Below are 18,152 nucleotides of genomic sequence, written 5' to 3' on the forward strand. Positions count from 1 at the left end.
TGTAAATAGCAACTGCTTTTATTCACTAATGCTTATTGACAATCTTAACTCTTCCACTTTAAAAAACTTACAGTTCTATGATTCCCTTTTCGGAACCTACTATAAATCTTCCAATTAGTGTTACCTCAAATATACCTTTTAAAACGATCTATAGCAATATTTTCTTTTATTTATCAATACTTATTCCACTTTGAAACTTCATAGTTCCACGATTACTTTTTCCGAATATGCTATTAATTTTCCTCCGACTGTCACATAAAAAAATTCAAATTCCTCCGAATCTAAATATCTGTCGGTCTGTGTTCTAATTTTCTCTCCGAACACTCTTTTGTTTACCTTCGTTACTCTGATACTGAACGCCGTTCTTGTGAGCTGTCAATCACACATCAACCTTTTCGAGGATCATGCTCACTCCATGAAAATGGCAAGCGAGGAACATAATATAATGGCTGACACGTTGTTTCTGTTAGTGTAACGAGGATGTCTCTTCAAAACACAACACTTGATAATTTTAAACTACAATAAAATTGTTTAAAGTAACACAACTATCAAATCCAGTAAGTACATCAAATTTTTAACTTCTTTACATGTCACTTTGCCAAAACAATTTCAATAACGGGCACATCGCAAGTGCCGACAATGCATATTATGAAACTAAAACTAATAAACATTTTAACATAAACAGTATGCAAAAATATTCAGAATTTTAAATTATAATTATTTTACAGTATTACCATAATATCCTGTACACCCCTTGAGGGTACATGTCAGGAATTTGATGATGATGATGATAAGACTGGAGAACACAGATGTGAGCGTTCTTAGAAAGATTAATTGAGTGAACAGATGGCGTCATTTACAGTATCATGTTATGGGAATATTAGAACATAACTTGCCACTATTAACATTCAGGAATGTATTAGCAGAGCTAATCTTAGGTGGTATGATCCCTTAAATAGATTTGTAGGAAAAAGACCCAGAGGAGGATCAAGATGTAGTTAGATTGATACATTAAAAAGTGCCTTAGAAGACAGAAATATAAGATCTGATAGTTGGAGTGTTGACAGATAACAGATTAAGTTGGAGGAAAATTATTGATTGGAAATTAATAATGTCCTGTACACTTCCTGAAGGTACATTCAGGAATTTGATGATGATGATGAAGAGTCCCAGATTTTTTTTTCAGTCTGCTATTCAATCTTGTCATAATAGCAGTGAGATTTCCAATTCATTCCAGAAAATTTGATGTCCTTCTGTTGAGGCATCATATGGATTTGCTGAAGGTTAAAAAGTGCAGTGACAGCTATGGCTTTCCTTCTCTGATGTTCTATGTCTCTGGTATGCCTTTTTTTTATGTGTTCAATAAATTTTCTGTCTGTCTGTCCATAGGAATCTTGGAATTACACTACAGGGTGATAATCTCCTGGATATTTCAGAGGACTGTTTCAGAGCTTAATGGATATAAGTAGTAAATGTGGTGTGTTAAAAATAGTAAACACTTAATTTTATGCTCGTTATGGATTTTGGCAAATTTTTAAATAGCACAATTGTACGGAAGAGAAAGAAAAGCTTTTGACTTCCTCATCACTAGAGGTGCATTGAGTGTGTTGGTTTTCAAGGAGTTCATTCATTTAGTTTTTTATAACCATTTTATAAGGTGTTTGTTAGAAATTGGATTTCTTTTTACTAATATTTCTCATTCTGAGATGTTAGAATTGAGAAAAGATTAAGAAAGTTCATCATCATCAAATTCCTGCCATGTACCCTCAAGGGGTGTACAGGGTATGATAGATAGTACATGAAAAAAATTACATCATTATAACTTCCTATCTACAATTTTCCTCCAAATCAGTCTGTTACTTGTCAAGACTCCAACATTATCAGATCTTATATTTCTATCTTCTAAGGCACTTTGTACTGTATCAGTTGACCTATATCTTGGTCTTCCTCTGAGTCTTTTTCCTGCCAATCTGGCAGAGAACACTTGCTTTGCTAATCTTCCTTCGCTCATTCTGTTTAAGTGACCATACCACCTGAGATTAGCTCTTCTAATGCATTCCTGGATGCTGACAATGCCAAGTTCTTTCCTAATATCCTCGTTTTTAATATGATATTGCCATTGATGCCATCTGTTCACGCTTCTAATCTTTCTCAGGATTCTCATATCTGCGGTCTCTAGTATTTGGTCAAGTGTTTTATTTCTGACCCAGCTCTCAGATCCATAAGTTAAAACTGGTTTGAACACTGTTTGGTATACAGCTAATTTAGTGTTGTGACTAATTTCTCTCTTATTCCATATGAATTTATTCAATTGACTTCTCACCATACCAGCTTTGCTGATTCTGTTGTCTATTTCTATATTTAATTTACCATCTTCACTAAAAATCGTGCCTAAGTAGATGAAATGTTTTACTTGTTCCACAGGTTCTCCATTCACAACACAGTTGACATTTTCACTGATTCTGCCTATTTTTATTGCTGACCTTAATAACATATCTATTACAACAGTTATTCAATTTAGTCAGTGAATCTTGCAGACTTGTAGCAGATTTATTTAGAAGTATAACATCATCCGCATAAAGCAAAGCACTGACATTAAATCTCCAATTTTGATATCATGTTTAATACCACTTTCCTTCATAATGTGATCCATATAGATAATGAATAACAGAGGGGATAATGTACATCCTTGTCTCACACCAGATTTAACATTAAACCATCTTCCTGTACTTCCTTCAATTCTAACTGCTGACTTACAACTCAAATAACGACTAAGTATTGCTTGATATAATGCCCCATTAACACCATATAATTGTAGCGTATTGATTAGCTTCTCTCTTGGCACCTTGTCATATGCTTTTTCCAAATAGGCAAAACTTAAATACAGATCTTTGTTATATTCCCATGCTTTCTCGACTATTTGGCCTGAATCCAGCTTGTTCTTCACCAAGCTTTTCTTCCACAATTCCTCTCAACTAAACAGTTGAGTTTCTCAAGTATACTTGCATAGATCTTGCCTGGAACACTCAGTAGGGATATATCTCTGTAATTCTCACATTCAGTTTTATTTCTCCTTTTATATATGGGTACTATGAGAGCTCTACTCCAATCATCAGGAATTCATCCCTCTGTATAGGCTTTCTGAACTATGCAGTACAGCCACTGAAAGACTCTTATACCACCATATTTCTGATCGAATATCATCTACTCTTGCTGCCTTTCCATATGGATTCCTGACATTTTCCTGACTGCATGCCTGATCAGTGTTTTTTTACCACTGTGCTGTCATCACTGCTTGTTTCATTTAGCAGTTTTTCAAAGATACTTCAAGGATATCTTTTTCTCCTGTTTTCATGTCACCTTTATCATCTCTAACTCCTTTTACAGCACTCTTTCCTCCATTCCTAAGCTTCTTCAACAACCTCCAGAATATTTTGCCACCTTCTTGATATTTATTTTCTATATTCTTGCCAAAGTCCTCCCATGACTTTTGTTTAGCTAGTTTTACACAGTGTTTAGCATTCTTGCATTTGTCTCTGTATTCTCTAAGAGCACAAGTTGACTTATTTGCCAGGAACTTTTGATATACTTTCTTCTTTTCCTTCACTGCCTCTTTAACTTCCTGTGTCAACCATGGAGTTCTGGTTTTTCTATCCTTGCAGACAACTTCACCACATGCCTCTCTAGCTGAATCAGTCAGGGCTTTTTTCAAGGCTTGCCACTGAATCTGCAAGGTTTGATTCCTATTCTCAAACTCTGTCATTTTTTCTTCAATAATCTTTGTGTATTTTAATCTGCAGTTCATATCTGAGAGCTGCTCAACTTTTATTCGCTTTAAAACTTTCTTACATGTTATTCTTTTCAATATGAAATTCAATTTTATCCTGCTCAAGAGACTAAATAGTGATCACTTCCAATTTCAAATCCTCTGTACACTCTGGCGTCCTGCACCAGGGAGAAAACATCACTATCAACAATAACATAGTCAATGAGACTTTTCTTATTCCTAGCCTCTTCTCTCCATGTGAATTTATGCACATTTTTATGTTGAAACATAGTGTTAGTAATAACCAGTCCATGTCCTGAGCAGAAATCCAACAGGTATTTGCCATTATTATTAGCTTTGCTCTTTTCTCCAAATTTTCCCAAAACATTTCTCTATGTCTGACAATCACTTCCTACTATACTATTTAGATCCCCAACAAGGACCAACTTTTCCTTTTTCATTGTGTCAGTAGCTTTCTCTAGAGTCTCAAAAAATTCCTCCACTTCTACCTTAGTAGAACCTTCTGTGGGACCATAGGCACAAATAAGTCTCATTGTCCAGTTCCCCATTCTCATCTTTGCCCACATCACTCTACTTGAGACTGCCTGTCATTCAAGAAGATTATCCTCGTATTTAGTGTTGAATATTGGCTACTTCTTCTTTTCCTTGATTGTCATTGCCTGAATATAACATTTTGTATTTATTGCTCAGAAAGATCTCGCCGGTTTTTGTCTTTTTTGTTTCAGTCACCCCTATTATGTCAATCTGGTACTTATCTAATTCCTCAGCTAGCTCCATTTCTTTGCCATTCAGGCTTCTTATGTTGATAGTACCAATCTTTAACTCTGGTGATGTTGGGTTGGGGTGTGTTTTCAGATTTGTTTCAGTAGCTGACTTTTTGCTGTTTGCCCTGGTTCCCTGGCGAAAACAACGGGGGCCTTATTTAACCTGGCAATGCCCCAGCTGGCATGAAATTTTGTCATGTTGTACCATCATTTCTTATTTTGGTTTAACCAATAAGAATACAATTTGGACGACTAAATCCCAAATTGCCAGCCCATCCTCGTTCGTTCAGTATCCAAATAGATACCCAACAGGATGCACCACGAGAAGGTGACTATTGGACATTAGGTCAGAAGCCCTGGTCGGTTCTCCACATTCCTTTAATGGCTATGTGGAGGTCTCCTCTCAGTTATACAGATTATTCACAATCCTGAACAATTATTTTTGTTCAGGATTGTGAATGTATATAATCTCTCTAGAAGAAACTTTATTTTGTTTGAGACTTTTAGCTTTATGCCAGTGAATTCTCTGGGTAGTTGATCAGAGAGTTAACTAAATCACATTTATCACACTGTCACCATCAGTTTCCTGATATGTACCCTCAAGAGGTGTTCTGGCTACTGTGACAGTATTACATGATTAAATGAATATTATTACTAATATTATTATTATTATTTGACACTTCCAAGGAGTCCAAATGACTCATTGAGGGACGACACTTGCTCTAACATCCATGCCCACGGTGGGATTCGAACCCGCATCCTTTTGGCTGGAGGGCGGATACGCTAATCACTTGGCCAACTAGGCCGGCTATCTATAATTTTCGTTCAAATTAATCTACTACTTGCAGCACTCCAATATTGTTTTGTCTTATATTTTGGTCTTCTGTGGCATTTCTGACTTAATCAATCCAGTAGATCTTGGTCTTCCTCTGGGTTTTTTTTCCTGCCATCTTGGCATCAGACATATTCTGTTAACTGCTATTCTGAATGGACAGTGTATAGAACAAAGAAAATTTAAGCACCATTTTTAATTAAAATGACAAATCTAAGAATAGAATGAAAGAAAAAAAATAAGAAAAAAGAGGTGATGAATGACTTGAGTATAGGAGTGTATGGAGATTCCATTACTAGAGGATTGATCAATGAGAGAGTCTATAAGATCTGCTTTCCAGGCAGGAAAATGAGCCAGATAATTAATGCTTTGGATGTGAGGAAGAAACAAGCAAGAGAGTTAGCGGTGGTTGTGGGAATAAATGATTTAGTTGGACATAAGGAGAATGTGCGGATTGGTATCAGGTGGTTATTAAGGAGAGTGTAAGATAATAGTGTAATAGGAAAGGTTGTTAGTATGTTGCCAAGGTATGACAGTGATGAGTTGAGATGGAGAGCAAGAATCATGAATATGCTGCTAGAGCTCTATGAGGAGAAGGGAGTGCAGTTTTTACATATATGGCATGTATTTGAGGGAAGAATGGAATTGTACAAAAGTAATGGATTCCACTTGAATGACTTTGGAGTGAGTGAACTTGAGAAACTGTTGCTAGAAGGAGGTGCAGTGTGTGTGTGATGCAAGCAAGAGATCAGAATAAGTATGACATATTTTATGTCATAAATTGCTTTTTTTTTAATATTTTTATCTTAATTATCATGCTTATTGCAGCATGCTGGTTATTACAAACAACTGTTTTGTCAATTATTACTGATTTTGACATAATGGAATATGACTAATAAGAGGATAGGATATACAGGAATCAAAAATTCTACGCAGCTTTTTTGATAGTGTGCTGATATATGGCAAGACGATATGACCTTTGGAGTCGTCCTGTGTCTCTACGTTGCTACGTTGACGGTGGGATAATCAGTTGTTAATATTTTTTAGAGAGTAGCCATTGTTTTTAAAGGTCTATTTAAGATGTTGTAGTTCCTTTTTCAGTTCTTCATCTGACAGTACAGATTTTGCACGATTCGCTAGAGTTGATATAATACCCAACTTTTGCGCTGGATGGTGATGGGATGACGCATGCAAATATCTGTCTGTATGAGTTGGCTTTCTAAATATAGAGACTTTAATTGATTCAGGCGTCTTGGTGAGTTTAACATCTAGGAAACAGATGGAACTATTTTCTTCAATCTCCATAGTCAATTTTATATCTTGATGGCGGTTGTTTAAGTGGTCGAGAAACTTGTGAAGATTCTCAGTACCATGCTCCCATATGAGGAATATATCGTCCACATATCTAAGCCAAATTTTCGGTTTTAAAGTAAAAGAGGAGATTGCTTTTTGTTCAAATTCCTCGACCACTTAAACAACCGCCATCAAGATATAAAATTGACTATGGAGATTGAAGAAAATAGTTCCATCTGTTTCCTAGATGTTAAACTCACCAAGACGCCTGAATCAATTAAAGTCTCTATATTTAGAAAGCCAACTCATACAGACAGATATTTGCATGCGTCATCCCATCACCATCCAGCGCAAAAGTTGGGTATTATATCAACTCTAGCGAATCGTGCAAGATCTGTACTGTCAGATGAAGAACTGAAAAGAACCACAACATCTTAAATGGACCTTTAAAAACAATGGCTACTCTCTAAAAAATATTAACAACCAATTATCCTACCGTCAACGTAGCAATGTAGAGACACAGGATGACTCCAAAGGTCATACGTCTTGCCATATATCAGCACACTATCAAAAAAGCTGAGTAGAATTCTAAAGAAGTTTAACATAAAAACGTGCTTCTCAACTATGCCAAAAATAAGATCACGCTTCAACAACTATAAACAACCTCACAACCTTCTACAATTCTCAGGTGTATACAAGGTCACTTGTGAATGCGGAAAGCCGGCTTACTATGGGCAGACAGAGAAATCTATCTTACTACGTCTCGAAGAGCACCAGCGCGACAATGCTTATAAAAGAACCAGAGCAACTGCTCTGTCGAGCCATGTCCTGTTTTCAATAAACACGAACAACGAAAGCCACCAACATGAAATAAACTGGACATCAACTTCAAACCTACACATCTGCCATGATGAAGTAGAGTGCCACATTGTCGATTCAAAAGAAATCACCTTGGACCCTTTTCACATGAATAACAATCTTAGCTATAATTTGCCTGACTCTTTCAACTCTACTATTAGATACTGGAGATCGCGTGATTCCACACGCGCACAGGTGTACAACAATAGAACTTTCACTCGGACTGTAGTTCAAGCTCATAATAACTGTAATTTACAGTCGAATATTATGGCTTTATAATTGTATAGCTTTAGAGTGTGTCAGTGTTAATTTCGTGTCTTTTAATATCTTTCTATGTTCTTATCGCCTGATGAAGTCATTCTTGACGAAACATGTTGCGTTTTTTCAAATAAATGTCATTGTGTTATAATTCTCGGGTTTTAAGTCAGTTAATTTAGAAAAATTAACATATCCCAACCCCGAGTTAATAGTACTAATCATATATATATATGTGTGTGTGTGTGTGTGTGTGTGTGTCTTTCTATATCAACAGAATTTCCTGTCTCTCCATGTTAAGCCAAGTTATAAGCTCAAGGGCATTCTGCACATTCCTGGTTATGATAAAGAACAGAGTGTATGTGCGTATATATATATTGGGTTGGCAAATAAGTTCATTCGATTTTTCAGAGTGGAATGAAACACATTTTATTTAATATATATAATACATACTAGTCAGTTATATATTGACTCTCTGTATCAAAACCTCTTGCCATCTGTCCACCAACTTCATTATGCTGCATTCATAAAACTCCTGAGGTTTACTGGCGAAAAACTGATCCAGGTGTCTTTTGACAGCCTCCTCTTTAGCGAAGGTTTTCCCATTCAGAGAATTCTGCAACGATTGGAATAAGTGGTAATCGGAAGGTGCCAGTTCCGGTGAATATGGAGGATGCAGCAAAACATCCCAGCCAAGACGTAACAATTTACTCTGGGTTGTTAATGATGTGTGGGGTCTGGCGTTGTCATGGTGAAAGACAACTCCTTTCTGATTTGCCAATTCAGGATGTTTTGTGCTAATTGCACGGGCCAGTCGCGTTAACCGTAAGCAATAGACAGTCGAATCAATCTTTCTGCTTGATGGTAACACCTTATAATGGACAACACCTTTATAATCCACCACACAGAGAGCATGATCTTATTTGGATGCAATCTTGCTTTTGAGGTTGTTTGCAGTGGTTCACTCTTGTGCCCCCCATGATCTTTTACATACCACATTATCATACACAACCCATTTTTCATCTCCCGTAATCATCTGCTTCAAAAATGGGTCGTTTTCTTGGCAACGTTGCAGCAAATCACAAATGGATATGCGAGCAGTCATATTGGCCTCAGTCAATTCAGCGGCACCCAAACATTGAGTTTTGAAACATATCCCAGCTTGTGCAAATGGTTTTCAATGCTTGTATGCTATATGTTCAGTACTGCAGCAATCTCCTGCACTGTTTGTGACAGATTTTTGTCGACGATATCCTTTACAACACTTGAATCAACCTCGGTCGTGTGACCGGCATGAGGCGGATCACTGACATCGAAATCTCCAGAACAGAATTTGGCAAACCACTTTTGGCATATGTGTTCTGTTAAGGCACCATCCCCATATACATTGCATATTTTTTTTATAGGCCTCTGCAGCTCGTTTGCCTTTTTTGAAATAAAACAGCAAAATATGCTGGTAATGTATGTTATTTTCTTCCATTTCTAAAAATATGTTACACACACACGCAACTGAAGTAGGCTGAACAAAAATTCACTGAAAGATTGTGAAATGTCGCCTTTCAACTGTGCAATAGTGTTGCGTGGTAGCATAACAATGGCGACAGGTGAAGGGGCGTAAACTTGTACTAATGCATAAACCGAATGAACTTATTTGCCAACACAATATATATATATATATATATATATATATATATATATATATATATGCAGGGTACATTTTTTTTTCCAGATATACTCTGCATATATAGGAATAGGGGATAAAAATAGAATAGTTGTGCTGTATAGTCTTGTGTGTGTGTGGGGGGGGATTGATAGGTATAATGTGTGCTTTATAAAGTGGCAAAGGTGGTCCAGTTCTGTGGCATAATACATTAGATTCAGTTTTAATGAATTTGAACAGCAAACACCCTAAAATATATATCACTATAGAAGGCAAAACAAATAACTGTTTTCTCTTTGTTGATACATTGGTCATGTCTTTTAAATGGTTTATTATCTTTTCTATTTATAGAAATCCTTCATGTACTAAACATGCTTAATAAACAGTCACACTCTCATTCAGTACAATCAATAAAATAACACTAACTGATGACACAGCTCTTGCCATAGAACTCAACTACACTTGCCACACAATTTTAGCCAATGGCCATATCTCCTATAAATTGGTCAAAATATGACATGCCATATTATCTCCTCTCCCCTGTCTGTTCTTATCCATCTATTCCTATTTCCCATATCCAAAGTACACCTGAAAAGATTGCTAAAATGCAAAACAAATGCAATCTCTGCACCACATTCAAACCATACTTCAGACTGGCAACCCTTATCCTTCAGCAAAGGATAAACTCCTCTATAACATTCAGGAGTGAATGAAATACTCTGTACCTGTAACCCAGTCTTCATATACCAAGTTACAGGCACAGAGCATATATCTGCCTTAGAGAACACAATATGTTCATCACATTCGTTGTTGCAATTTGAGACTTGCAGACCATGCTTTGGCTATACTTTCTTCTTTCCATACTGTTTTTGGAGTCAGTAGGTAGTGAAAGACTCCACTTATCTCAACAATTATGGCTGTATTAAATTACCTAAAATTTTGGGAAAGATTTTTTTTAATATAAACTTTAATCTAGAATTTGAACTTCTTTTTATTCAACATTTATTCATAAAAATTCCTATCTTGATAACAAGTTGAGAATTCAGTTATGCTGGCTGTTACAATTTGAATTAGAAATTTCTGTTACTAATTGTTATTTCATGTGTATTCTGAAAAGTTGTTTGGCCTCTGAGAATGTGTTTTGAAATCCAGCAAAATATCAACTACTTAATAAACATCTTATTTATTTTGTTCTTGGCATTGATTAGTATTGTTAGGCAGTAGCTGATTGTTGCTCATGTTTAACAGATTGAAGAGGAAAGTAGAGGATGAGGAATTACTCATGCCATTTCTAATAAATAGTAGCTACAGAGATATCAAAATTCCTGCAGTATTTCTGTCACTGTATACCTCATGTGTCTCACAGATCATCACACTTTAATTCCCTTCATAACATCTGTTTTTTAAGTCCTTATCTACTTTTTAAATTTTAATAGAGTGATTTTATATTTACTGAAATGCGTTTCTGAGAAGTTCTTTTCTTATTTGATTCTCATGCAGTTTGCTGTTTCTAACCCTATTATTCAGTTTTCTTCTTACAGTTGTCCAAAAATGTCTAGTGTACTTGAGCAAAAGTTGACCCAAAATTGCCATTAATTTTTATTTACTACATACATGCTTAATTTTCATATAATTTGTTTAGTTTTATTTAATTTTATCCCATTTATGGTTATTGCTATGTAATTAGACATTATTGTGTAACTGCCTGTTATTTCTTTCACTGTATTTAATATGTAATATTTGAATTTAATATTTGAATAGTGATGTTAAATTCATTTTTTATTGTTATAGGAAAAAAAAAAGTTTATTATGTTTCTGTAAATTTTATAGAAAACGTCATAATGATTCTTCACTACCAAAGAAAAAAAAGAAACAATTTCTACATATTTCACAGAATAGTGAAACTGTTGAGGTACAATTTATGCATTTTGTTGTTCATATTGTTTCATTTATATAGTATCATTTTTAAACTATCTGCTGATCAAATCTTTACTTTCATTTATATGTTGATTACCAAAAGGAATATTTATACAGATATTGAATATAATCACTATAAATGGCACAGTACTGCAGTAAGATGAAAAAGAATTTTATTATTTTAATAAACACCTTAATAAGACATTAATGTAATAAATCTTGATGTTCTTTAGAACCAGTTTTAACTAGTTCCAAAATATTTTTAAAAATATTTAAAATAATTTTTAAATATTTTAAAAATGAGATTTGTGTTTTGTTTTATAACTACCTGATATAGATATCAATGCTTTTTGAATTCAGTATTACCTCTAAAAGGTATAAAAAAAATAGTACACACAGAAGATGCCTTTTTTTTTTGTGGATACATCAGCAGATTCTTTTTTGTACTTTTTTTTTTGTCTTCCATTCTTATATCTAAACAGTATTTTCAGTCATAATAACCAAAAAGTAAACTTTTTACATCACTTCATCAGCATAGTCTCCAAAAGCAGATACTGAATCAAATTGTGGGGAATGAGAACAAAGAAAATAATGAGAAAAGAATAAAGAAAATTGTCATTAATAGAGAACAGAAATTGCAGGGAACAATGGAAATGGTGGAAAATTGTACATTGACAACAGAACACAAAGGATTGGTAGGAACTATAGAACCATACATACAAAAATGACAACATGATAGAAATACAAATGCAAACAATAATCAGAGACAAAAAAATTATGAAATTATAAAAATGAAAATTCAGAACTAACGTTTAAATTTCAGAATATTACATTAAATTGTCAGTTATGTGAACTCTTCATAATAAATTAAATACTCACATGTGCAGCCTGTACCATTAAAATCAATTCCCAAAACCTTCTGCAGTTAGTCTACTTTATAATTGGTCACCTTCAGTTGCAAAAAGGGGCGCTTAAGGGTCAAAGCTATATAACTGAGAGGAAACCTCCACATAGCCTTCAAAGGAATACGGAGAACCGACCAGGGCTTCTACGAATGTCCATTCCTCACCTTCTCGTGGTGCACCCTGTTAGGTATCTACCTGGATACTGAACGGATGAGGATGGGCTGGCAATTTGGGATTTAGCCGACCAAATTGTATTCTTATTGGCTTAAGCAAAATTTCAAATGATGGTAAAACATGACAGAATTTCATGCTGGCTGGGGCGTTGCCTGATTAAACAAAGCCCCCCCCCCATTGTTTTTGCCAGGGCAAACAGCGAAAAGTCAGCTACCGGAACAAATCCTAAAACTTACCCCAACTCAACATCACTAGAGCTCAAGATTGGTACTATCAACATAAGAAGCCTGAATGGCAAAGAAATGGAGCTAGCTGAGGAATTGGATAAGTACCAGATCAACATAATAGGGGTGACTGAAACAAAAAAAGACATAAACTGGTGAGATCTTTCTGAGCAATAAATACAAAATATTATATTCAGGCAACTACAATCAAGGAAATGAAGTGGCTATAGTATTCAACACTAAATATGAGACTAATCTTCTTGGATGGCAGGCAGTCTCAAGTAGAGTGATATGGGCAAAGATGAGAATGGGGAACTGGACAATGAGACTTATTTGTGCCTATGATCCCACAGAAAGTTCTACTAAGGTAGAAGTAGAGGAATTTTCTGAGGCTTTAGAGAGAGCAGCTGACACAATGAAAAAGGAAAAGTTGGTTCTTGTTGGGGATCTAAATAGAGTAGGAAATAATTGTCAGACATACAGAAATGTTTTGGGAAAATTTGGAGAAAAGAGTAGAACTAATAATAATGGCAAATACCTGTTGGATTTCTGCTCAGGACATGGACTGGTTATTACTAACCCAATGTTCCAACATAAAAATGTGCACAAATTCACATGGAGAGAAGAGGCAAGGAATAAGAAAAGTCTCATTAACTATGTTATTGTTGATAGTGATGTTTTCCCACTGGTGCAGGACACCAGCGTGTACAGATGTTTTGAAATTGGAAGTGATCACCATTTAGTATTGAGCACGATAAAATTGAATTTCATATTGAAAAGAATAACATATAAGAAAGTTTTAAAGCAAATAAAAGTTGAGCAGCTCTCAGATGTGAACTGTAGACTAAAACACACAAAGATTATTGAAGAAAAAATGAAAGAATTTGAAAACAGTAATCAAACCTTGGAGATTCAGTGGCAAGCCTTGAAGAAAGCCCTGATTGATTCAGCTAGAGAGGCATGTGGTGAGGTTGTATGCAAGGATAGAAAAATCAGGACTCCATGGTTGACACAGGAAGTTAAAGAGGCAGTGAAGGAAAAGAAGAAAGTATATCAAAAGTTCCTGGTAAATATGTCAGCTTGTGGTCTTAGAGAATACAGAGACAAATGTAAGAAACCTAAAACTGTGTGAAACAGGCTAAACAAAAGTCATGGGAGGACTTTGGCAAGAACATTGAAAATAAATATCAAGAAGGTGACAAAATATTCTGGAGGTTATTGAAGAAGCTCAGAAACTCAGGAAAGAGTGCTGTAAAAGGAATTAGGGATGATAAAAGTGACATGAAAACAGGAGAAAAAGATATCCTTGAAGCATGATTATAATTACTTTGAAAAACTGCTAAATGAAACAATCAGTGATGACAGCACAGTGGTAAAAAACATTGACCAGGCATGTAGTCAAGAATACATATCCATACTTGAAGTAGAAGAAGTCATCAAAAGCCTGAAATGTGGAAAGGCAGCAGGAGTAGATGATTTTCGACCAGAAATGCTCAAGTATGGCGGTATAAAAGTCGTACAGTGGCTGCCCTGCATAGTTCAGAAGGCCTGGACAGAGGGATGAATTTCAGATGATTGGGGTTGAGCTCTCATAGTTCCCATATATAAAAAAGGGAAATAAAGCTGAATGTGAGAATTACAGAGGCATTTCATTACTGAGTGTTCCTGGTAAGATATATGCAAGTATACTTGAGAAACAGTTGAGAACGATTGTGGAAGAGAAGATTGGTGAAGAACAAGCTGGATTCAGGCCAAATTGAGGCTGTCAGGATCAGATTTTCACTTTACAACAGATATTGAGAAATCATGGGAATATAACAAAAATCTGTATTCAAGTTTTGTAGATCTAGAAAAGGTATAACAAAATGCCAAGAGAGAAGCTATTCCAAATGCTACAGTTATATGGTGTTAATAGGACATTATATCAAGCAATACTTCGTCTTTATTTCAGGTGTAAGTCAGCAGTTAGAATTGAAGGCAGTACAGGAAGATGGTTTAATGTTAAATCTGGTGTCACACGTGGATGTACATTATTCCCTCTCTTATTCATTATTTACATGGATCACATTATGAAGGAAAGTGGTATTAAACCTCATCAAAATTGGAGGTGTTAATCTCAGCTCTTTGCATTATGCAGATGATGTTATACTTCTAAATAAATCCACTACAAGTCTGCAAGATTCCCTGACTAAATTGAATAACTGTTGTAATAGATATGGTATGAAGGTCAGCATTAAAAAGACAAAGACAATGAAAATAGGCAAAAACATTCAAAATATCAACTGCATTGTGAATGAAGAACTTATAGAACAAGCAAAACATTTCAGCTACTTAGACACGATTTTTAGTGAAGACAATAAGTTAAATATGGAAATACACAACAGAATAACAAAGCTGGTATGATAGGAAGTTAACTGAATGAATAAATTTATATGGAATAAGAGAGAAATTAGCTGTATACAAGACAGTGTTTAAACCAATTTTAACTTATGGATCTGAGAGCTGGGTTAAAAGTAAAACATTTGACCAAAGACTAGGGACCACAGATATGAGAGTCCTGAGAAAGATTAGGGGCATGAACAGATGGTATCAATGGCAATATCATATTAAAAACGAGGATATTAGGAAAGAACTTGATATTGTCAGCATCCAGGAATGCATTAGCAGAGCTAATCTCAGGTAGTATGGTCACTTAAGCAGACTGGGAGAAGAAAGATTAGCAAAACATGTGTTCTCTGTCAGGTTGGCAGGAAAAAGACTCAGAGGAAGACCAAGATATAGGTCAATTGATACAGTAAAAAGTGCCTTAGAAGACAGAAATATAAGACCTGATAATATTGGTCTTGATATTTACCAGACTGATTTGGAGGAAAATTGTAGATAGGAAGTTAGTAATGATGTAAATTTTTCATGTAGTACTGTCATATCCTGTACACCCTTTCAGGATATATATCAGGAACTTGATGATGATGAGTTGCAAAGTGGAATGGGACATAGTTTATATACATTAGACACAACTGGACAGACACCAATGGTGTGCAGCTGCGTAAATTGATGGATTCACTTACAAGTGTAAATTAAAATGAAATATTGAATCATTATACACTTCAGTTTTAAGTAAAAGTTATTAAATATTAAGTAACAGTTATGAAATTTATTTGTGTAACAGTTCATTTTGTGTTTGAAAGATTCTTTATCCTTAAGGTAAAGAATTCAAAATTTTTAATTTAGAATTTTTGATTTCTTAACTTGAACTTTTGATTTGAATGGTACATACAGCATATATTTAGTTTATTATGAAGATTTTGGGTAAGTGACATTAATTTAAGTTAATGTAACACTTTGAAATGTAAACGTTGATTTGGATTTTTATCTTTATATTTTCATACTCTTCTGTTTTACTTCTTTCTTATGTTTGCATGTGCACTTTCGCTCCATATGTATGGTCCTGCCACTCCCATGTGTTCTGTTAGCATTGTATTCGTTGCTTTACTTACCATGATCTTTTTGTCACTTTCATATTCTCCAGACTACCATCACTGGGATTCAACACTCTGTCATCATGTTTGCTGTGTAGTGCAACCCTTAGACATCCAGACAAGGTGGATCCTGGTATGTCTGCATATCCAGCATTAGTTGGCTAGCCTGCAAGGTGCAATAATGTTGTAATAAGTTTTCTTCCCCATTATCTGGGCATTAGGTGCAAGGCTTGCTGTGGTGCCACTATGTCATCTGTGGTAACCCTGATATTCTGCTTTCAAGTACAGTCATTCCTTGCTGGATTTTGGGCATCCACATGTGGTTCCTTAGTGGATGGGAATTCTAGCACTAAATTCATATCTTCTCTGAGTCTTGCATCCTAAAGTTTTTCGTGATCCTCAATAAGTCTTGGTGATATCAGAAAACCATAGACACATGAACGGATATGAAGAGTAAGAAGCAGAAAATCTGAAACACATACTGCTATACCTCATCATACATCTGGCAACCAATGTGTCCAGGAGACATTAGTCAAAACAGCTTCCCAAAAACATTCAGAATAACTGCTTCATGCAGCCTCTTTGCAAAGAATACCAATTACAGTTACCTCTAACAAAACATTAAAATTTTCTAGAGGAGTTATATTATTGGAGTGGAATCTCCTCAAAGTTCTAAATGAGATTTGCTCTGAGTTGTAATATCAAGGAGTTCAATCCATCGGATGAATCCTAATTTGTAGGGATGGTAATATTATAAGAGTAGATCAGAACTACTTAGTAGTTCTGAACTTCTTAGTAATTCAGAAGAACTACTCTTACAATATTACAATATTCTAAGAGTAGTTCAGAAGCAAACTATTTGAACCACTCTTACAGGCCCTATTTTCCTAATCCTTTGTAATGCTTCAAATACTGGAAATACAGTTGTGCTCTGACAGTCTGTCATTGTCATCCCCATCCAGTGTGGTAGAAAAAAAACATGAAATTAAAGATTGCATATGCAGAGCAACAGTTGCAAGGGAATCTTACATATTCTTGAGCATGCCAGATGTGAAAAGATGGTAAAGAAATTCAGATCAGGACAGCACAGAATATCACATATCAGATCAGGAGTGAAGAGGAGGTATATCATATCACAACTAAACCCTCTTATGCAAAAGGACATGCATGACTATCCCACCTTTTCACAATTACATCATCCCTGAATGTTATAATCTAGTATACTTTTCTTTAGAAAAAATAAATGGAATCTAATCTATATGGCCTCACTATAGAAGGCATGCCAAAATTATTCCTTTGTATAAAAATCTCCTAGTTAAAAAATAGTGCACAGGCTCCACTGTCACCAGAATATAAGGAAAAGCCTCTAGATGTTCCAAGAGGGAGGAAGGGAAATGGATACCTTTGTATCTACAGAGGAATTCAAGATTATTAAAATTTAAGTATTATATAGAACTTGAGGCCTGTGTAGCTCAGTAGAAGTGGCGTTTGCACTCTACAGCGCTTGACCGCACGAAGAAAGGGTTTGGTGGTTCAAATCTAGTCGCCGACTAGAGGAAATTTTTCTAAGCCTTTTTTCGACCGGTTCCCGAGTTAGTCGATCTCTGGCACGGGCAAGCGGGTTTTTCCTCCCGGAAACTCGGGTTTTTCGTCCCGTAAACTCAAGAAAATCGACCGTAGAACCCACATTATTTTCAGACATTAAATATATTGTGTTAAGGTTAGAGACCACGAGATGGCGGCACATTTGAGCCGTCTCTCTTCACTGAGTACCGCTTAATTAGTGATAGCCTTGGGCCATCTATCTCCGATTGGTACCAGTGGAGATTGAACTGCCCACTCAGTCTCCAAAAGTTAGATAGGGCTAAATGGCCTTGCCTACTCCCGTATACGGGAATAAAAAGGCTTTAGCTGATTTTTTTTTTTTTTTTTTTTTTTTTTTTTTTTTTTTTTTTTTTTTTTATAGAACTTGAAGATATCTTGAATGTTTTTCTTGAGATGGAA

The 18,152-nt window shown here is 35.4% G+C and overlaps 1 protein-coding gene across 6 annotated transcripts in view; it reads left to right on the forward strand.

Moving 5' to 3' along the window:
• The window catches only part of LOC150095352 (lethal(3)malignant brain tumor-like protein 4), a 381,800-nt gene that overhangs the window by 184,945 nt on the left and 178,703 nt on the right, over nucleotides 1-18,152 (forward strand). For all 6 annotated transcript variants that reach the window (XM_090410238.1, XM_090410241.1, XM_090410242.1 and 3 more), the window contains one exon: nucleotides 11,280-11,361. In XM_090410238.1, coding sequence (XP_090266364.1) covers nucleotides 11,280-11,361 — 82 coding nt within the window. The remainder of the gene's footprint in view (nucleotides 1-11,279; nucleotides 11,362-18,152) is intronic.

The sequence above is a fragment of the Typopeltis vanoorti genome, chromosome 20 (genome assembly GCF_054136105.1).
Source record: "Typopeltis vanoorti isolate ZY-2024b chromosome 20, IOZ_Tvanoo_1.0, whole genome shotgun sequence".
Classification (NCBI taxonomy): Eukaryota; Metazoa; Arthropoda; class Arachnida; order Uropygi; family Thelyphonidae; genus Typopeltis; species Typopeltis vanoorti.